At 50.4% G+C, this 21,593-nt stretch overlaps 1 protein-coding gene across 2 annotated transcripts in view; it reads left to right on the forward strand.

Moving 5' to 3' along the window:
* LOC122939272 (dynein axonemal assembly factor 9-like) overlaps positions 1–20,499 on the forward strand; it is an 82,236-nt gene extending 61,737 nt beyond the window's left edge. For both annotated transcript variants that reach the window (XM_044295345.1, XM_044295352.1), the window contains 10 exons: positions 6,423–6,548; positions 6,653–6,690; positions 6,785–6,920; positions 13,405–13,491; positions 14,984–15,090; positions 15,816–15,890; positions 16,288–16,493; positions 16,587–16,652; positions 19,203–19,296; positions 19,782–20,499. In XM_044295345.1, the coding sequence (XP_044151280.1) occupies positions 6,423–6,548; positions 6,653–6,690; positions 6,785–6,920; positions 13,405–13,491; positions 14,984–15,090; positions 15,816–15,890; positions 16,288–16,493; positions 16,587–16,652; positions 19,203–19,296; positions 19,782–19,894 (1,048 nt within the window). In that variant the 3' untranslated portion in view covers positions 19,895–20,499. The remainder of the gene's footprint in view (positions 1–6,422; positions 6,549–6,652; positions 6,691–6,784; positions 6,921–13,404; positions 13,492–14,983; positions 15,091–15,815; positions 15,891–16,287; positions 16,494–16,586; positions 16,653–19,202; positions 19,297–19,781) is intronic.
* The last annotated feature ends 1,094 nt before the right edge of the window (positions 20,500–21,593 follow it).

The raw sequence follows: 21,593 nt of genomic DNA on the forward strand, positions 1-21,593 counted from the left end.
AATAAGGTTCTCGACCACCCAGCGCATGAATATACTTTCCTTTCCCTGCTGACGGCGAGGAGAGGTGTCTCCTCCCCCTAAGGTGGATCCTCCGGTGGCCGGATTAGCCAATTATGTGGCCCTTCCTGTCTTAGTCAGTTCCTCTTTCCAGGATGCTGTAGACAGACGCATAGACTCTCTTCCAGGTCCTTTTTTCGCTGGCAGCGCGTCCCTGTGACCTACCTTTCACTCAGCAGGGGTAGCCAGTGCTCTCTCGGTGTGGTTACAACACCACCACCAGGAACTGGCGGTACGAGATGCGGCTACTAACACACTGGAGTTGGTTCTCCAGATGTCTCAGGCTTCTAAGATTCTTTGCGAAGCTTCTAGGGACATTGTTTCCCTCTTTGCCCGCAGGTTGGCCATCTCTGTCACTCAGCGCGAAGAGATTTGATTGAAGGTGTGGGATGCTGACGCCTCCACCAAGCGTTCCCTTGCTAATCTCCCCTTTGGGGTTTCCAGACCTTATGGGGATCAGCTGGACGAGTTCATCTCTGCATGCCTTTTGCCGTTTCTCATCTGGTAGGCCGTCGCCTGCTTCCTCCGCCGGGGGTCTCAGGTCGCCCGCAAAGAGCCCTTCCTTTGCACCAGCCTTCCCGGCACTAGAGGGCCCAGTCAGCCCGCCCTGCTGCTCCTAGGCCTATCACATGTCCCGATTGCGGAATCCCACCATCGATTCCTGCGCTTCGCCATTATGGGTCGACACTGTCAGTTTGTCGCCCTTCCTTCGGGTTGGCGACCACCCCGCGGGTCCTTGCCACGGTCCTGGACCGCTCATGGCGCTTCTTCGTACCAGGGGCATTCCTTTGCTGCCCTATCGGGACGATATCCGGATAGAGGCCCCCCTCTCTACCGCAGACCACGGACAGCGTCCGGATCACTGTTCAGACCCTGGAACGGTTCGGCTGGCTGGTAACTTTCCCAAACTCCTGCCTCTTCCCGTCCCAGAGGCTCTCCTTCCGGAGGGTGATTTTGGACACCTCGGCTGCCTAAGTATTCTACCAGCCTTCAAGTCCTCCCAGGTCCAGGGGGCAGTGTCGCATCTGCTGCGCTCCCCGTGCCTCTCCATTCGGGAATACTTGCAGGTCCTGGGTCTTATGGTAGCCTCTTTCGAGGCCTTCCATATGCCCAGTTTCACACTCGCCTGGCGCAACAGGAGATCCTTTACCTTTCAGCGGGTTCGGGCAGCTCTCCCTTGGTGGCTGTTCCCAAAGAACCTGAGGTCGGGGAGTTCCTTTCTCGCATTCTCCTGGACGATCGCCGCCACCGATGCCAGCATCCTGGGTTGGGGGGGGCGTTTTCCAGTCTCGCACGGTTCAAGGAATTTGGTCGGCGGCAGAGTCTCGCCTTCCAATCAACTTTCTGGAACTGAGGGCGATTTTTTCCGCTCTCTCTCTCCTATTGGACCTCTCTCCTTGCGGGCCTCCCAGTGCGGGTTCAAACGGGCAATGCCGCGGCCGTGGCCTATATCAACCATCAGGGCGGGACCCGCAGCCGGATGGTGATGCAGGAGGTGAAGAGAATTCTGACGTGGGCGGAGACGCACGTTCCGGTGTTGTCAGCAGTTTGCATTCCAGGAGTGGACAACTGGACAGCGGACTTTCTAAGCCACAACACTGTGGATCCAAGCGGGTGGTCTCTGCATCCAGAAGGGTTCGAGGAAATCTGCCACAGATGGGACCGTCCGGATGTGGACTTAATGGCGTCCGGGTTCAACAACAAGATCCCAGTGGTCCTGGCTCGCGCCCGAGATCCGGAGGCGTACGGATGGATGCGCAGGTGTCTCCGTGGCAGGACTTCAGCCTCCTCTGTTTTCCTCTCCTACCAAAGGGTCTACGCCAGTTCGAGGCGGAAGGGACTCCGACCGTTCTCATCACCCCAGAGTGGCCTCGCCGCGCGTGGTTTTTTCGGACGTGGCTCGGTTGCTGGCGGACGCCCCATGGCCTCTTCCCGACGGACAGGACCTACTGTCTCAGGGCCCGTTCTTCCACTGGAATTTGCGGTCTCTTCGTTTACCGGCATGACTGTTGAAACCGCCATCCTGATAAAGATGGGGTTCTCGGATTCAGTGGTTAGGACCATGATCAGTCCGGGGAAGTCTTCTTCCTCCCGGATTTACTATCGTACCTGGATGGCCTTCCTATCCTTTTTTGAGGGTTCGGGGTTCCCTCCCCTTCGGTTTTCCATCTTGATGGTACTGTCTTTTCTTCAGTCTGGGCTTGTGCAGGGACTGTCGCTTAGTTCCCTGTAAGGTCAGGTTTCGGCGCGGGCCGTCAGAGGTCCCTTGCTCTTAAGGGTCCGGTGGTGACCTTTCTTCGGGGGTGGCGCATTCGGTTCCCCGTATGTTCCCCCTTTGTCTCCTTGGGATCTCAATTTGGTTCTGCGCGCTCTGCAGTCGGCCCCCTTCGAGCCTTTGAGGAGGGTCTCTCTGACTGTTCTCATCTGGACTTCCTTGTGACCATAGCTTCTGATACAGCTACATAGCGTAGTGATTAAAGTTCTGGGCTATTATGCAGTGGCTGTGAGTTCACGTCCCATCACGAGCTTTTAAGTCAGACTGGTGTCGGAGCTGGCCGCTCTTTCCTGTCAGGAGCCTTTCTGGTTTTCCACCAGGATTAAGTTGTGCTCCGTCCAGTCCCCTTCTTTTTGCCCAGGGTGGTCTCTCCCTTCCGCCTTGATGAGGATCTTGTCCTGCCTTCCTTTTGTCCTTCTCCGGCTAACCCCAAGGAATGCACTCTGCATTCCCTGGATGTTGTACGGGTCCTGGAGGTGTGTCTCGCGGCTACTGCTTCCGTCCGCCGTTCTTGGCGCTCTGGATCTGCTTGGCTATTTCCGCGGCTTGTCACGCTTGTGGTGGAGTTCCCCCGGCTAGAATTGCCGTTCTCTCCATTGGGGCGGAGGGGGCTTCCTGGGCAAGACGCAGTCGTGCCTCTGCGTCTCAGCTGTGTACGGCGGCCACCTGGTCGTCCTTGCATACCTTTGCAAATTTTTGTCAGTTGCATTCACTGGCTTCGGCTGATGCGGCTTTGGCCGCAGGGTTTTGCAGGCTGTGGTTCCTGTTTGACCGTTGGGGCGTTCCTCCTGGCGGTGCTGGTATTTTTTCCCACCCCATGGACTGCTTTTGGACGTCCCATGGTCTGTGTCCCCCAATGGAAAAAAGCACGAGAAAAGGAGATTTTTGTGAAACTCACCTGTAAAATCTTTTTCTCGTCTTTTCCATTGGGGGACACAGCTCCCACCCATTATTCCTGTTGCAGGAGGGGTCTTTAGTTCAGTTTTTCTGTTTCTGGTTGGACCTTATGGCTTGGTCCGATGGTTTCCATGATTTTTTCTTGCTCCTTCTCCTACTGCTTGTGCAACGCCTGAGTTCCTCCTGGTGGAGTCTGGGGGTATAGCCCGAGGAGGAGGAGCTCTTTCATTTGCATAGTGTCCCTCCTACTAATACCTCTAAGCTATACCCATGGTCTGTGTCCCCCAATGGAAAAGACGAGAAAAAGATTTTACAGGTGAGTTTCACAAAAATCTCCTTTTTGCATTTACTGAATTGTGTTATGGATTCTGTTACCACGGACCATAACGCAATTCCATGACTGACTTCCTTTAGAGGCAATCCGTTATTCATTCCTTACTAATAGAAGTCTATAACCTGCGTAACGGATCCGTCCGGTTTACGTTATGCTGGTGTCCTCTAAAGACATTCTGTCATGGTGCATGGCAACGGGCTCCATAATGCAATTCACATTATACCACAACCCGAACCGAAAACAAATTTCAAAATATGAAATTCGCTCATCCTTAGTAGTTTTATAAACGATTTATCTTTTATTTGGTCCGGAACAGAGAAAAATGCTCACAAATTTCTTTTGGAATTAAATAAAATACATGGGGGCTGTGTATCATTTTTCCCATTCATCAATTGATTTCCTAGACTTAGGTATTTTATAGAGCATCTGTCAGCAGTTTTGCACCTATGACAATGGCTGACCTGTTACATGTGCACTTAGCAGCTGAAGACGTCTGTGTTGGTCCCATGTACATACAGTACAGACCAAAAGTTTGGACACATCTTCTCATTCAAAGAGTTTTCTTTATTTTCATGACTATGAAAATTGTAGATTCACACTGAAGGCATCAAAACTATGAATTAACACATGTGGAATTATATACATAACAAAAAAGTGTGAAACAACTGAAAATATGTCATATTCTAGGTTCTTCAAAGTAGCCACCTTTTGCTTTGATTACTGCTTTGCACACTCTTGGCATTCTCTTGATGAGCTTCAAGAGGTAGTCACCTGAAATGGTCTTCCAACAGTCTTGAAGGAGTTCCAAGAGATGCTTAGCACTTGTTGGCCTTTTTGCCTTCACTCTGCGGTCCAGCTCACCCCAAACCATCTCGATAGGGTTCAGGTCCGGTGACTGTGGAGGCCAGGTCATCTGGCGCAGCACCCCATCACTCTCCTTCATGGTCAAATAGCCCTTACACAGCCTGGAGGTGTGTTTGGGGTCATTGTCCTGTTGAAAAATAAATGATGGTCCAACTAAACGCAAACTGGATGGAATAGCATGCCGCTGCAAGATGCTGTGGTAGCCATGCTGGTTCAGTATGCCTTCAATTTAGAATAAATCCCCAACAGTGTCACCAGCAAAGCACCCCCACACCATCACACCTCCTCCTCCATGCTTCACGGTGGGAACCAGGCATGTAGAGTCCATCCGTTCACCTTTTCTGCGTCGCACAAAGACACAGTGGTTGGAACCAAAGATCTCAAATTTGGACTCATCAGACCAAAGCACAGATTTCCACTGGTCTAATGTCCATTCCTTGTGTTCTTTAGCCCAAACAAGTCTCTTCTGCTTGTTGCCTGTCCTTAGCAGTGGTTTCCTAGCAGATATTCTACCATGAAGGCCTGATTCACACAGTCTCCTCCTAACAGTTGTTCTAGAGATGTGTCTGCTGCTAGAACTCTGGGTGGCATTGACCTGGTCTCTAATCTGAGCTGCTGTTAACCTGCGATTTCTGAGGCTGGTGACTCAGATGAACTTATCCTCCGCAGCAGAGGTGACTCTTGGTCTCCCTTTCCTGGGGCGGTCCGCATGTGAGCCAGTTTCTTTGTAGCGCTTGATGGTTTTTGTGACTGCACTTGGGGGCACTTTCAAAGTTTTCCCAATAGAATTTCAGAAATGGATTTTGCGCTAAAGATTCTTAGCTTAGGACGACCCCCGAACCTCTTCTGACATCAGCTTGTATAATAGTGAAAGTAAAATCTTCATCTCGATATCTCTATGACTCGGGCAATATGGAGATTGTCCCTCTTCTTGTGTGATGTTCAGTATAGTGGGAGAACAGTGCAGCCGTGCACAGGACACTGGACACGTAGCAGTAATGTACAGAAAAGGAAGGTGTGTGCCTCCCTCCATTACATGTTATATACTACAGCAGTGCAAACCTCCAGCAGGGAAACTCACTGGATTCTTGGCTTTAGCAGAGTTATATGAAATGTTGTGTTTCTTTCTTCATTTTTTGGTGAATTGTAAGTTTTCTGATCATTTTTGAAATTTGAATGTGAGTTTTGCTGAAGGATGCATTTGCACGCCCCGCAGGAGTTCTGTTGTCAGCGCTGATCCTGACCGTTCATCAGATCCAGTATCCGAATGTTTGTAATAATGCTTGCTATTTAAGGGTTGTCCCACAAAAAATATTCTACATTTTTCAAACCAGCCCCTGGATCTCAATACTTTTGTAATTGCATGTAATTAAAAATGTAGTACAGCCGCTGAGTTATTCACTGACATCTATCTGTATAGCGCCCCCTGCTGTTTGCGCTTTTTGTTAAATTTCTCTGTCCTGCTCACTGAGATGAAGCACATGCTCATATCCGTCCTTTTCTGTCAGTGACTTATCCTCAGGATAGGCCACCATTATCTGACCGGTGGGGTCCGACACCGTGCCCTCCTCCTGACCACCTGTTCTGCTGTAGCTCCAGAACTGTTCAGCTCCTTCCATGGTGGACAGAGCTGGTTACCATTCACTTCAGTGGGGGCAGCGCTGCAGTAACCAGCTCCATTCACTTCACCGTGGACATAGCTGTAAAGTTCTGGAACTACTACAGAACAGCTCATCAGAGGGAGTGCTGGGTGTCGAACCCCCACCAACCAGATATCGATGGGTTTTCATGAGAATAGGCCTTCAAAATAAAAAGACTGGAAAATCCCTTTAATTCCTTGCCTGTGGCTGTGTTGGTGCTGTCAGTAGTGGATGCAGGGTCCTGATCACAGTGCGTTCTTATGGTGGGGCCCTGAGCTCTGCCAGCAGTGCCCGGCCGCTGACAGCTGTTCTTATACTTAATTGTCACCTCCATGTCTCCACTCGTCTCTTCTAGATACGCAGACGTCATTGATGTAGTGCAGGCAGTGCAGACTCACGTGGACCCTCTCGTCAAGTCCTCCTTCGTCATTGGCACCGTGAGCACTTGTGTGGATCCTCTGAGCTGCATCATGGAGCACAGGTAGGCCCCCGCTCCCCAGGACTTTATGGAAGGGCAGGCTCATCTCCTGCACAGTTATAAAATCTAAATCCGCTAATAATTCTACCTTTCCTTTATTTTTCCAGGTTCTCTTTCCCTAAATTCCTGGAGCAGTGTTCCCAAGGTACTTCTCTCATTATCCGTGACTTTACATATCAGCCGCACATACAGGTCAGTGGTGATATCATCCATACGTCATGTCTGTGTGTTTCCTGTAGGTATTGTCAGCAACATCGTGTTCACAAGCCTGACCTCGGAGCAAAGGCACCCATCCCTAGCACTCGCCCAGAAGCTGCTCCGCACTGTCAACCCCGGGGCGGCCTTTATTCTAGCAGAGAAGGGAGTGATCACCAGGTAACCAGCCCGGCACTGCGGATGTAGTAGGAGACTGCACGTCCTGGGGCGGCCTTTATTCTAGCAGAGAAGGGAGTGATCACCAGGTAACATCCCGGCACAGCGGATGTAGTAGGAGACTTCACGTCCTGGGGCGGCCTTTATTCTAGCAGAGAAGGGAGTGATCACCAGGTAACATCCCGGCACAGCGGATGTAGTAGGAGACTGCAAGTCCTGGGGCGGCCTTTATTCTAGCAGAGAAGGGAGTGATCACCAGGTATCATCCCGGCACAGCGGATGTAGTAGCAGACTGCAAGTCCTGGGGCGGCCTTTATTCTAGCAGAGAAGGGAGTGATCACCAGGTAACATCCCGGCACAGCGGATGTAGTAGGAGACTGCAAGTCCTGGGGCGGGCTTTATTCTAGCAGAGAAGGGAGTGATCACCAGGTAACATCCCGGCACAGCGGATGTAGTAGGAGACTGCAAGTCCTGGGGCGGCCTTTATTCTAGCAGAGAAGGGAGTGATCACCAGGTAACATCCCGGCACAGCGGATGTAGTAGGAGACTGCAAGTCCTGGGGCGGCCTTTATTCTAGCAGAGAAGGGAGTGATCACCAGGTAACATCCCGGCACAGCGGATGTAGTAGGAGACTGCAAGTCCTGGGGCGGCCTTTATTCTAGCAGAGAAGGGAGTGATCACCAGGTAACATCCCGGCACAGCGGATGTAGTAGGAGACTGCAAGTCCTGGGGCGGCCTTTATTCTAGCAGAGAAGGGAGTGATCACCAGGTAACCATCCCGACACAGCGGATGTAGTAGGAGACTGCAAGTCCTGGGGCGGCCTTTATTCTGGCAGAGAAGGGAGTGATCACCAGGTAACCATCCCGGCACAGCGGATGTAGTAGGAGACTGCAAGTCCTAGGGCGGCCTTTATTCTAGCAGAGAAGGGAGTGAACACCAGGTAACTATCCCGGTACAGCGGATGTAGTAGGAGACTGCAAGTCCTGGGGCGGCCTTTATTCTAGCAGAGAAGGGAGTGATCACCAGGTAACCATCCCGGCACAGAGGATGTAGTAGCAGACTGCACGTCCTGGGGCGGCCTTTATTCTAGCAGAGAAGGGAGTGATCACCAGGTAACATCCCGGCACTGTGGATGTAGTAGGAGACTGCAAGTCCTGTGGCGGCCTTTATTCTAGCAGAGAAGGGAGTGATCACCAGGTAACATCCCGGCACTGCGGATGTAGTAGGAGACTGCAAGTCCTGGGGCGGCCTTTATTCTGGCAGAGAAGGGAGTGATCACCAGGTAACCATCCCGGCACAGCGGATGTAGTAGGAGACTGCAAGTCCTGGGGCGGCCTTTATTCTAGCAGAGAAGGGAGTGATCACCAGGTAACATCCCGGCACAGCGGATGTAGTAGGAGACTGCAAGTCCTGTGGCGGCCTTTATTCTAGCAGAGAAGGGAGTGATCACCAGGTAACCATCCCGGCACAGCGGATGTAGTAGGAGACTGCAAGTCCTGTGGCGGCCTTTATTCTAGCAGAGAAGGGAGTGATCACCAGGTAACCATCCCGGCACTGCGGATGTAGTAGGAGACTGCAAGTCCTGGGGCGGCCTTTATTCTAGCAGAGAAGGGAGTGATCACCAGGTAACATCCCGGCACTGTGGATGTAGTAGGAGACTGCAAGTCCTGTGGCGGCCTTTATTCTAGCAGAGAAGGGAGTGATCACCAGGTAACATCCCGGCACTGCGGATGTAGTAGGAGACTGCAAGTCCTGGGGGGGCCTTTATTCTAGCAGAGAAGGGAGTGATCACCAGGTAACCATCCCGGCACTGCGGATGTAGTTGGAGACTGCAAGTCCTGGGGCGGCCTTTATTCTAGCAGAGAAGGGAGTGATCACCAGGTAACATCCCGGCACAGCGGATGTAGTAGGAGACTGCAAGTCCTGGGGCGGCCTTTATTCTAGCAGAGAAGGGAGTGATCACCAGGTAACATCCCGGCACAGCGGATGTAGTAGGAGACTGCAAGTCCTGGGGCGGCCTTTATTCTAGCAGAGAAGGGAGTGATCACCAGGTAACATCCCGGCACAGCGGATGTAGTAGGAGACTGCAAGTCCTGGGGCGGCCTTTATTCTAGCAGAGAAGGGAGTGATCACCAGGTAACATCCCGGCACAGCGGATGTAGTAGGAGACTGCAAGTCCTGGGGCGGCCTTTATTCTAGCAGAGAAGGGAGTGATCACCAGGTAACATCCCGACACAGCGGATGTAGTAGGAGACTGCAAGTCCTGGGGCGGCCTTTATTCTAGCAGAGAAGGGAGTGATCACCAGGTAACCATCCCGACACAGCGGATGTAGTAGGAGACTGCAAGTCCTGGGGCGGCCTTTATTCTAGCAGAGAAGGCAGTAATCACCAGGTAACCATCCTGGCACAGCAGATGTAGTAGGAGACTGCAAGTCCTGGGGCGGCCTTTATTCTAGCAGAGAAGGGAGTGATCACCAGGTAACATCCCGGCACAGCGGATGTAGTAGGAGACTGCAAGTCCTGGGGCGGCCTTTATTCTAGCAGAGAAGGGAGTGATCACCAGGTAACCATCCCGACACAGCGGATGTAGTAGGAGACTGCAAGTCCTGGGGCGGCCTTTATTCTAGCAGAGAAGGGAGTGATCACCAGGTAACCATCCCGGCACAGCGGATGTAGTAGGAGACTGCAAGTCCTGGGGCGGCCTTTATTCTGGCAGAGAAGGGAGTGATCACCAGGTAACCATCCCGGCACAGCGGATGTAGTAGGAGACTGCAAGTCCTAGGGCGGCCTTTATTCTAGCAGAGAAGGGAGTGAACACCAGGTAACTATCCCGGTACAGCGGATGTAGTAGGAGACTGCAAGTCCTGGGGCGGCCTTTATTCTAGCAGAGAAGGGAGTGATCACCAGGTAACCATCCCGGCACAGAGGATGTAGTAGCAGACTGCACGTCCTGGGGCGGCCTTTATTCTAGCAGAGAAGGGAGTGATCACCAGGTAACATCCCGGCACTGTGGATGTAGTAGGAGACTGCAAGTCCTGTGGCGGCCTTTATTCTAGCAGAGAAGGGAGTGATCACCAGGTAACATCCCGGCACTGCGGATGTAGTAGGAGACTGCAAGTCCTGGGGCGGCCTTTATTCTGGCAGAGAAGGGAGTGATCACCAGGTAACCATCCCGGCACAGCGGATGTAGTAGGAGACTGCAAGTCCTGGGGCGGCCTTTATTCTAGCAGAGAAGGGAGTGATCACCAGGTAACATCCCGGCACAGCGGATGTAGTAGGAGACTGCAAGTCCTGTGGCGGCCTTTATTCTAGCAGAGAAGGGAGTGATCACCAGGTAACCATCCCGGCACAGCGGATGTAGTAGGAGACTGCAAGTCCTGTGGCGGCCTTTATTCTAGCAGAGAAGGGAGTGATCACCAGGTAACCATCCCGGCACTGCGGATGTAGTAGGAGACTGCAAGTCCTGGGGCGGCCTTTATTCTAGCAGAGAAGGGAGTGATCACCAGGTAACATCCCGGCACTGTGGATGTAGTAGGAGACTGCAAGTCCTGTGGCGGCCTTTATTCTAGCAGAGAAGGGAGTGATCACCAGGTAACATCCCGGCACTGCGGATGTAGTAGGAGACTGCAAGTCCTGGGGGGGCCTTTATTCTAGCAGAGAAGGGAGTGATCACCAGGTAACCATCCCGGCACTGCGGATGTAGTTGGAGACTGCAAGTCCTGGGGCGGCCTTTATTCTAGCAGAGAAGGGAGTGATCACCAGGTAACCATCCCGGCACAGCGGATGTAGTAGGAGACTGCAAGTCCTGGGGCGGCCTTTATTCTAGCAGAGAAGGGAGTGATCACCAGGTAACCATCCCGGCACTGCGGATGTAGTAGGAGACTGCAAGTCCTGGGGCGGCCTTTATTCTGGCAGAGAAGGGAGTGATCACCAGGTAACATCCCGGCACAGCGGATGTAGTAGGAGACTGCAAGTCCTGGGGCGGCCTTTATTCTAGCAGAGAAGGGAGTGATCACCAGGTAACCATCCCGGCACAGCGGATGTAGTAGGAGACGGCAAGTCCTGGGGCGGCCTTTATTCTAGCAGAGAAGGGAGTGATCACCAGGTAACCATCCCGGCACAGCGGATGTAGTAGGAGACGGCAAGTCCTGGGGCGGCCTTTATTCTGGCAGAGAAGGGAGTGATCACCAGGTAACCATTCCGGCACTGCGGATGTAGTAGGAGACTGCAAGTCCTGGGGCGGCCTTTATTGTGGCAGAGAAGGGAGTGATCACCAGGTAACATCCCGGCACAGCGGATGTAGTAGGAGACTGCAAGTCCTGGGGCGGCCTTTATTCTAGCAGAGAAAGGAGTGATCACCAGGTAACATCCCGGCACAGAGGATGTAGTAGGAGACTGCAAGTCCTGGGGCGGCCTTTATTCTAGCAGAGAAGGGAGTGATCACCAGGTAACCATCCCGGCACAGCGGATGTAGTAGGAAACTGCGAGTCCTGGGGCAGCCTTTATTCTAGCAGAGAAGGGAGTGATCACCAGGTAACCATCCCGGCACAGCGGATGTAGTAGGAGACTGCACGTCCTGGGGCGGCCTTTATTCTAGCAGAGAAGGGAGTGATCACCAGGTAACCATCCCGGCACAGCGGATGTAGTAGGAAACTGCGAGTCCTGGGGCTGCCTTTATTCTAGCAGAGAAGGGAGTGATCACCAGGTAACCATCCCGGCACAGCGGATGTAGTAGGAGACTGCACGTCCTGGGGCGGCTTTTATTCTAGCAGAGAAGGGAGTGATCACCAGGTAACATCCCGGCACAGCGGATGTAGTAGGAGACTGCAAGTCCTGGGGCGGCCTTTATTCTAGCAGAGAAGGGAGTGATCACCAGGTAACATCCCGGCACTGCGGATGTAGTAGGAGACTGCAAGTCCTGGGGCGGCCTTTATTCTAGCAGAGAAGGGAGTGATCACCAGGTAACATCCCGGCACTGCGGATGTAGTAGGAGACTGCAAGTCCTGGGGCGGCCTTTATTGTGGCAGAGAAGGGAGTGATCACCAGGTAACATCCCGGCACAGAGGATGTAGTAGGAGACTGCACGTCCTGGGGCGGCCTTTATTCTAGCAGAGAAGGGAGTGATCACCAGGTAACCATCCCGGCACAGCGGATGTAGTAGGAGACTGCAAGTCCTGGGGCGGCCTTTATTCTAGCAGAGAAGGGAGTGATCACCAGGTAACATCCCGGCACAGCGGATGTAGTAGGAGACTGCAAGTCCTGGGGCGGCCTTTATTCTAGCAGAGAAGGGAGTGATCACCAGGTAACATCCCGGCACAGCGGATGTAGTAGGAGACTGCAAGTCCTGGGGCGGCCTTTATTCTAGCAGAGAAGGGAGTGATCACCAGGTAACCATCCCGGCACAGCGGCTGTAGTAGGAGACTGCAAGTCCTGGGGCGGCCTTTATTCTAGCAGAGAAGGGAGTGATCACCAGGTAACCATCCCGGCACAGCGGATGTAGTAGGAGACTGCAAGTCCTGGGGGGGCCTTTATTCTAGCAGAGAAGGGAGTGATCACCAGGTAACCATCCCGGCACAGCGGCTGTAGTAGGAGACTGCAAGTCCTGGGGCGGCCTTTATTCTAGCAGAGAAGGGAGTGATCACCAGGTAACATCCCGGCACAGCGGCTGTAGTAGGAGACTGCAAGTCCTAGGGCGGCCTTTATTCTTGGGAAGGGAAGTGTCTATGATGTCCTGTAGCCATATTCTTTCTAAATGGTGCCATACCCTGGAACTATTTATAACAGCCCGGTTTATTTAAGGTAAGGGAAGGGGCCACCAGGTAACAAACACTGGTGGTGGGTTTATTTTGAAGACTGGAAGGTGTCGACATCTGCCATACACAGCTGCTGGCTGAAGGGTTGTCCAATATATATTAAAAAAAAAATGGAACCTATTAGATTAATAGTTAGACATTCCGTCCGAAACCCCCTCCGTTTTATCACAGCCGCTCCATCCTCCCACCAGGCTTTGTGGCCTGGCTGTATGCCACACGTGACCTCTGAGGCCACTAATTTGCTCCGTGGAATATACGGGCTCGTTGTAGCTGCAGCAGCGGGGATGAGAGGATTGACAGCGGATTGTGTGCTGCTTTTTAAAAAAAATATATCTCGGACAATTCCAAAGATTGAATGGGCAGACAAGGTCTTATACCTGGACTTTTAACCCATCAATAGGTATGGTGCCATTTCTGGGGACCTAGTCAGGACATAAACAAGTATATTTGTTACCGTATTCCCAAATCTTCCATATCATTAGACATGTTATCCAGGTCTGCGAACACATTTCCTAATCTCCAGCTCCTACATCTGTCCGGAGATGACATCGGAGCATCGTGCGACTCAGAGCCCTAGGCCTTGCCATGTTCAGAGCCGGCCTCAGACGGGTTCAGGTCTGTTGCCTCTGCGCAGATCTGTCCTAAAATGCCTCCTGTTTTCTTCTTCCTGCAGAAATGAGGACATTGAGCTGGTCCTGTCAGAAAGCGGCTTTTCCAGTCCTCCGATGTTAAGAACACGACATTTGATGTACCCCGGATGGTGAGTCTCTCTAACCCTGGGGATCCCTCCCTTATTTCTGACTGCCTCTAATACTTTTGAAGGTCATTGACAAGAAATAGACTCTGAGACAAGATGCAATGGTGATCAGAGTATTGGCAGGTTCTGAATCTCCCGACGGCAATCTCTGCTGGCTGTCTGAGGGGTGGGGCATGACACAAGGACCCCGCCTACTCTGACCCTGCAGTAGACATAACACAAGAGTTTAAGTACAGCCTGGAGTGTTCTTGTAAGCCTTTTAGGACTGGCTTATATCGTCATGAACAACGGCCTCTCCAAAATCCCACATATTATTCACCTTTAGATACAGGAGGACTACAGCCCCTAACGGGCATCCATGTCCCAAAATTTTTAGGCCTAGTAGCCCCTGGTCAGAAAATGACATAGTTACCTGAAAGAGTATACATGCAGACTGCGCTGCTCATTGATCACACAGGTTTGATCTTAACGTGTCCATCTTTGTTTCCACTGGTGATCAGCAGCTGCTTAAGTTAGCCGCTTATCACACATTCTCATCGTAACATACTTTCCTATGCATGTCTATGGGGAAGATGGCCGTCAGCTAGACGACTCTTCATCGGTGAGATCCCTCTCCATATAGACCCCTTATTTAACCTAGGCGTTGCGTCAGGATCAACATTTAGCCGATTTGGGAGGGGTGTCACTGTGGTGGTTAGGGCCCTTATCGCCTCCAAGAGGGTGTGCCCCTCTTTCTCTAGAACAGTGTTCCCCAGCCTGTAACTTTCTAACTCTTTAAAAACTACAATTCTGATCAAAGCCTGTGGCTATCAGGACATGATGGGAGTTGTCGTTTTGGAACAGTTGAGGATCACTGCTCCAGAAGACTATCCCTACAAGCCTCACATTTTTAGGTTAAGCTGAAAGTGTGGAACATCAGAGTATTGCCTAAATAGCAGCCCCCCTAACTGAATATCATCAGCAGACCCCACTACTAATGTGCCACGTCATCTGGACACATCACCCTTGTCCTTGAAGAGTAGTCCCCTCATTTCTAGGATGCATGATGGGAGTAAATGACCCGGCTACTTTCTGATGTCACCGTGTTAGGGGGTTGTTAGTTCAGCAATGCTGGTGGATTTTATTCCCAGATTCGGCCGTATGAATAGAGCGTTGCTTTACTCTATAACGGCCGCGTCCTCGTTCCCCGGGATTTCCTCTAAGTCCCCTATGGGCTGCCTGATTGTGATGGACACACGTCCGCTGCTGTACATCTGATCCACTTCCTTCTCTGGATTAGCCTTGCCTTTACTAAGCTGGCAGCCGCCACATCCCGGGGGATGGGAGCCTTCTCCGCCGTGTCTGCGCGCACAGGTTTTATCCTCAGCAGATCCGTCTTGAGACGCTGCAAGGCTCCAGAGGCTTAATTAGCATAAAAAGAAAAGTTTTGTTAAGAAAATGCCTTCTGTACAGAGCAGACGAGAAAGGAACGGAGTGTTTCTTTAATGTATTGCAGGTATGATGGGAAATTCTCAGCTGGACCTGTCTCACCGAAGGTGGACCGTATCTGTCTGTGGTTCAGTCGGCCTCTGGAGAAGGCCCGCTTCATGACAAGGTGTAAAAGTGAGTAGACGGAAGACGGGAACCTCACAACTGGGCAGAGGACCCAACACAGGGGCAGATTTACTGGTAATATTTGGATAGCTATCACTGGCTGAGGCCGGAGGATACGTTTTTACACCACCGGTTGGTTGGCCTACTGTGCAGAAACATGTTGGCTCATTTTAAACCCATGCCCCTTTCCAGCTACGGCCCTTGTGGATGAGGTGCAAACGGGTTTGAAACACATGATAGCTGTGGCACAGGGCATGTGCCCACAATTCAGGAGCACGTGCCTCGGTAAATCTCTGGCATTGTTCCGAGTCTTTCTCCCGTCATGCCTCACTGGTTCCATATTCTCTTTACCCCGGAATGGGCTCAGTATCGCCTCCTACTGGGTAGTGAGCAGCCAAGAAGAGCGGGGAAAGGGAAAGGACAGCTGCTGTAGGCTGATATCTGCTCCGCTTGAGATAAAGGGAATACAATAAACGCCGGCATTATTATGACCTGATAGTTGCCGGATTACTGGGTGTTCTGGGTTACTGGACAGTCATTGAAAAACATGCAGATCTCCTAGACTGTGACATGCCAGATTAACGGATTTCTACAGTAATATAAATGAAACTTTGGGCTCCTGGACTTAATGGGGGACAAATACACTTATACTGCTGTAAAGTAGTACTATAAATCCCAGCATGCCCTGTGTCACAGTCTGGACCATCCACGTAATATGTTGTTTTTATTTTTAGCCATCAAGTCCTCCATCAAGTCGTTCCCTTTTACAGGAAACATATATCATATCATGGGACGAGTGAAGTTCTCTGGTAAGCGACATTTCATGTCCCCCTGTATCTGCTGCCCCCCCACTTGCTGCAGCTTGTATCTGGTATGGCTGCTCAGCTCCTCTGATGTAAATGGGGCTGATTTTCGATACCACGTACAACCTATGGACAAGTGTAGTGCGCTTTTTCTTTTATTCGAAAGGGTTGCTATAGTATAATATACATGATGGCTGTTAAGAGCGCGTGACAGTGCTGCCCACCCCAACACATTTCCTGCCTAGGGTAGCAGGGCGAGGAATGTCAGATGATGTCATCAGAGAAAATTAAATAACCCAGCCCCCCATCAATTTCTAGATTGAAGGTACTAACGGGTGTACCGTCGGTTTCTGTCTCCCTGGTTTGTTGTTGCTGTAATAATCACATCTTTCTTCAATACTAGACTCGGAGCAGATGGTAGAGGTCTGTCACAACACAGTGACCAACTCTCTCAGTCTGATTCCATCGGTGGAAGGGCCGACGCCTCCTCCTGATCCAAGACACGAGCTGAGAGACAACGTCCTACATCAGCAATGTGTCCTGGTGTTCACAGGCTGCATCCTCAAAGAAGACGACCTGAAGGACTGGCTCCGGCAGTGTGCCAAGCAGGTGAGGAGCGCCCGCTGCACCACTACATAACTTATATAGTGAATATGGAGGTGTCAGATATTAACTCATTATCTGCTGTTCACTGTCTCCTAGAAACCTCAGAAAAAAGCATTAAGAACAAGAAGATCATTATCCGTACAGGAGATCCGGAACATACACGTAAGGCTGGATTTCTCAGCTTCCTCATATCTGTCCTATCTATCTATCTCCTATCTATCTATCTATCTATCTATCTCCTATCTATCTATCTATCTATCTATCTCATATCTCCTATCTATCTCCTATCTATCTATCTATCTATCTATCTATTATCTATCTCCTATCTATCTATCTATCTATCTATCTATCTATCTCCTATCTATCTCATATCTATTATCTATCTATCTCCTATCTATCTATCTCCTATCTATCTATCTATCTATCTATCTATCTCCTATCTATCTCATATCTATTATCTATCTATCTCCTATCTATCTATCTCCTATCTATCTCCTATCTATCTATCTTCTATCTCCTATCTATCTATCTATCTATCTATCTATCTATCTCCTATCTATCTATCTAGCTCCTCTCTATCAAATCAAATCAGCTTTATTGGCGGGGCTAAATACATTTTAGCGTTGCCAAAGCAAGTGGGAAATAATTGGGTAGGGTTGGGGGATGGGGACATATACAGGGTGGGGGTATAGCAGTCAATGGTATATCAGGCTCCTCTCAGTCTATGGCAGGCAGTAATATATTGTGCTGCTGTGGCCGCTGTGTTCTCCTCTTCCCCCAGCAGTATGGAGAGTCTCTCTTCCTCCTCCATGGAGATGAAGTCTGGGCAGAGATCAGACAGTCTCCTGAAGTCAGTCTCCCTCACTGCTGAGTATTTGGGGCACCGCAGCAGGAAATGAGCCTCATCCTCCACGGTCGCCTGGTCGCACTGCTGGCACAGTCTGCTCTCCCTGGGCATGTACCTCTGTCGGTGACGCCCGGATTCAATGAGCAGGCTGTGGGCACTCAGTCTGTACCGGCTCAGGATCTGTCCGTCTTTTGGATTGGGGAGTTTCTCCAGATATGGGGCCAGTTTGTACTCCCTCTGCAGGCTCTGGTATATGGTCAGCTTCTGAGTCAAAGGCCTTCTTAAAGTCCACAAAGCAGGCATAGATCTTTCCCTGCTTTGTATTGTGGACATGGCTCTTGATGAGGCTCTGCAGGGTGTAGATGTGGTCCGTGGTGCGGTGGTTTGGTATGAAGCCTGCTTGGCTTCTGCTGAGGATGTTGTGCTGGGTGAGGAAGCTGAGGATCCTCTTATTCAGGATACTGCTGAGGAGTTTTCCCAGGTTGCTGCTGACACATATCCCTCTATAGTTGGCTGGGTCATACCTGTCTCCACCCTTGTGTATGGGGGTGATGATGCCCTGGTTCCAGCTCTGGGGGAAGTAGCCGGCACTCAGCACAACATTGTAGAGTTTTACTAATGCAGCCTGGATACCTGGCGGGCTGTATATGATCATTTCTGGAAGGATCCCATCTGGGCCGCTGGCTTTTTTTTACTCTTTATCACTGGGATCCTCTCTGTTATCTCCTGTGTTGTGATCTGTGTGTCTAGAGGGTTTTGTACATCTTTGATTTTTTTTTTCCTCCATATCCTTCAGCTTTTTTGTGATTTCTTTTTGTTCTGGGCTTTGATCCTCCCTCGAAATGGCTTTGTACAGGTCCTTGAAGTACTGGAGCCAGATGTTGCCGTTTTGGATGTGGAGGTTGGTGTTCTTGCTGGTTTTGTCCATATGCTTCCATAGTTCCCAGAAGCAGTTGTCCTGGAGAGCGTCTTGGAGTTGGAGGAGCTTGGTTGAGATGTTGCCTTGCCTTTTCTTTCTGAGGATGGTTTTGTATTGCCTTTGTATGTTGTTGTAGGCTTCCCTCAGACTGGGGTTGTTCGGATCTTGGTGTTTCCTATTTGAGGCCATTCTTAGCGCCTTCCTTATATCTTTACACTCCCGGTCGAACTAACTGTTGGGTTGTTGCTTTTTTGGTCTTTTGTTGCATCTTTTGAGGTCAGACATTTCTGCCATGCTGTAAAGTATATTATTAAAGTCCCTTACCGCGAGATTTACTCCTTCTGCGTTCAGCTCATACACTTTACTATGGAAGTTATGGAGCATCTCCTGGATCTTTGCGCTGTTTATGGTCTCCATATACTTTGGGCTGACATCTTGGACTATTTGTAGGCTGAAGAGGCCGGTCTGCTGTGATGTTTGTGCCGGTGGTTTACTTGTGGATTTAATGTATACGAGCAGTTGGTTGTGGTCTGACAGGTGTGTCTGTGGGGTGACTATGAAGCCATCGACATTTTTGGGGTCCATATCTGTGATGGCATAGACTACCACACTGTTGCCTACATAGGAGTTTAGGGTATATCTACCAAGACAGTCTCCCTTGGTGCGGCCATTGAGAATATGAAGTCTGAGGCTTCGACATAAGTTCAGCAATGTTCTGCTACTTTTATTTACTGTGCTGTCATAGCTGTTCCTCTCGGTGTGCACTGAGCTGTCACAGTCAGTGTCTGCTCCGAATATATAGACATTTCCGTCAGTTGTCAGGTAGTCTCTATATATCTCCTATTTATCTATCATCTATCTATCTCTATCTACCTCTTATCTATCTATCTTCTATCTATCTATCTCCTATCTATCCTATCACTCTTCTGTTTGCTTGTACCTATAGGCAAGACGACACTTGGATCCTCTTCCTGAGGGATATTTCTACAATGGAACTCAGTTTGTGAATTTCCTTGGAGAAAAGATGGATTGCCATCCACGTATCCTTATACCGTACACTTGAGCACTTATCTGATAGTAGTGGTAGTTTTGATGATGGGGGTTACCTTCATTAGACCATGGATATGTCATGAGCTTTAGTGGGACACAGTGAGCCCCACCATAGAATCAAATTTTATCGATGTGCCCCTTTCATATGCCCTATTAATGTATGGAGAGGGAACTGTTCACATAAACTCATTAAAGGGGTTGTCCTAAGATTTCAACCATTCCACAAGATAGGGGATAAGTATCTCATCAGAAAGGGGGGTCCCAGGTCATGCATACACACTGCCTACATCTCTTGGTGGCCCCATGGAGGTGAATAGAGTTGCACTGTGCATGCTCGAACGCTGCGCCATACGTTCAGGGGACTTGGGACCCCTCCTTCTCATGAGCAGTGGGGGTCCCAGCTAGTCGGTGCCATCATGCTGTTATTAGCGCAGCCCAGTTGACTTGAGACTTGTCCTTGACTCCCGGCCCTCAGTAATGGATCAGTTCATATACGATTATGTCATTGAGGCAAACAACGAGATTGAGAAGTACAATGGCGAGCTGGAGCAGCAGGAGTACTATGACGTCTTTGGACAGAAGCTGTGAGAGCGCTGCCGTCTCATTGATGTAGGGTTCAGCATCACCAGCTATTAGTGAGGCAACCGCAGAGCCACAGTCACCATCTGTGCGCCGCGGTTCCCTCCTGTACAGATGTGATTAGTCTTCTCCCACAATCTGCTTCATATTCCGGGATGGGGGGGGCAGTTGTAAATCAATTTGCACCTTATGTGTTCGGTCTGTTCACAAGAGCGTGGCAGCTGAGAGCCAATTACCCGGCGTATGTCAGGTTGTAATGATCCACTTAGTCACTGTGGGCCTTGTTAAATCCGCTTCTGTCGTCATAGCCGCTGGTGGATCCTGTGGCTCTGAGTGCAGGATGCGCTTTTTCTTGGGTCTCTGAAGTTGTGCGGCCACCTTCTTGATCTCCATGCACTCCTCTTGTCGAGTAGTTGAGATTTTGACTCAATGAGATGCGTGTGCGTCTTCCATCCTTTTGTATCCAGCCCACATCTATATGTCCTATCAGATTTAACGGGGTTTTGCCATCTCAGACAATGGGGGCATCTCACTAGGATCCGCACCTACAATGAGAACAGAGCGGGAAATGAATGGAGGGCGCACTGCATTCATTTCTATTGGGCCACCGAAATTAGCCGAGCGCTGGCTCAGCTATTTCCGTCTTTTCCTACAAGAGTCTGCCCCATAGAAATGAATGGGAGCAGGGGCCTCGCGTGCGTGGTGCGCTCCCATTCACTTCTATGGGAGCAGCGCTTGGTGGTGGACAGACCCTGGGAAATCCGGGGTCCTCCAGCAACAGCTCTCCTGCTCCGTTCTCATATCCTAGCGATATACCCCCATTGTCTCAGATGGGAATACCCCTTTAAGCAATATCCATGATAATTAAGGGGCCTGCTCAAGCCTCTAGCACCCCAAAATCTTGTATCGTGTACATTTCCGGTACAGTATTGTTTTTCTGTTAGCTCCTCGTTAGAGGATTGTATAAGCCATTCCAGATCAGCAGTACTGGGGACCAATAACCCTCACTATCAACCAAGCCCAGGTAGCGGAGGCAGCCATATAATGGGCGGGGCCTACATTCCTATGATGTCACCCTCCCCCTTATTGCCGATTACATACCTTCACAATGGCTGCCTGCCGTATGTTATTGTGGGCTACACCCCCCCTCCCCCCTTACTTTTACAGTCTGTAGACTCTCCTAAAGCCATAGAGCTAGACAGTGAAACACTCCATGTTAGGAAATCTCTACAGAGGCGTCTCCCAACAGCGGACTTACGTCAAACATGTATACCTGGCCTTAAAAGTCTGCATCTTTGTTGAATTTTTATTACCTCATTGCATCTAAAATGAAGTAACTTTGCAAATTGTTCCGATTTTTAAAAAAGTCAAAAAAATAAAAAAATGTTTATAGGGTACAACTACTAGGCCTACACGGCATTGATGTCGCACCAAAGTCTCGCAACATTTTTTGCAATGATAGTCTATGGTGTCATCTTGGATGGATTTTTTGCGACTGTCGTGTCGCAATGTCACACCATAGGCTATCATTATAAAAAATGTTACGCGACTTTGGTGCGACATCAATGGCGTGTAGCCCTAGCCTAATGCTACATCCACACCTGCAGCAGGCATTGTGGAATACTGCAGCGGTATTCTAGTGAATGGGATCCAGCGGACCCCAGCAGTGTCCGGCTGTGCCCGATAAAGGAATTTCAGTATTCTGTTC

This window comes from Bufo gargarizans, chromosome 1 (assembly GCF_014858855.1).
Source record: "Bufo gargarizans isolate SCDJY-AF-19 chromosome 1, ASM1485885v1, whole genome shotgun sequence".
Lineage (NCBI taxonomy): Eukaryota > Metazoa > Chordata > Amphibia > Anura > Bufonidae > Bufo > Bufo gargarizans.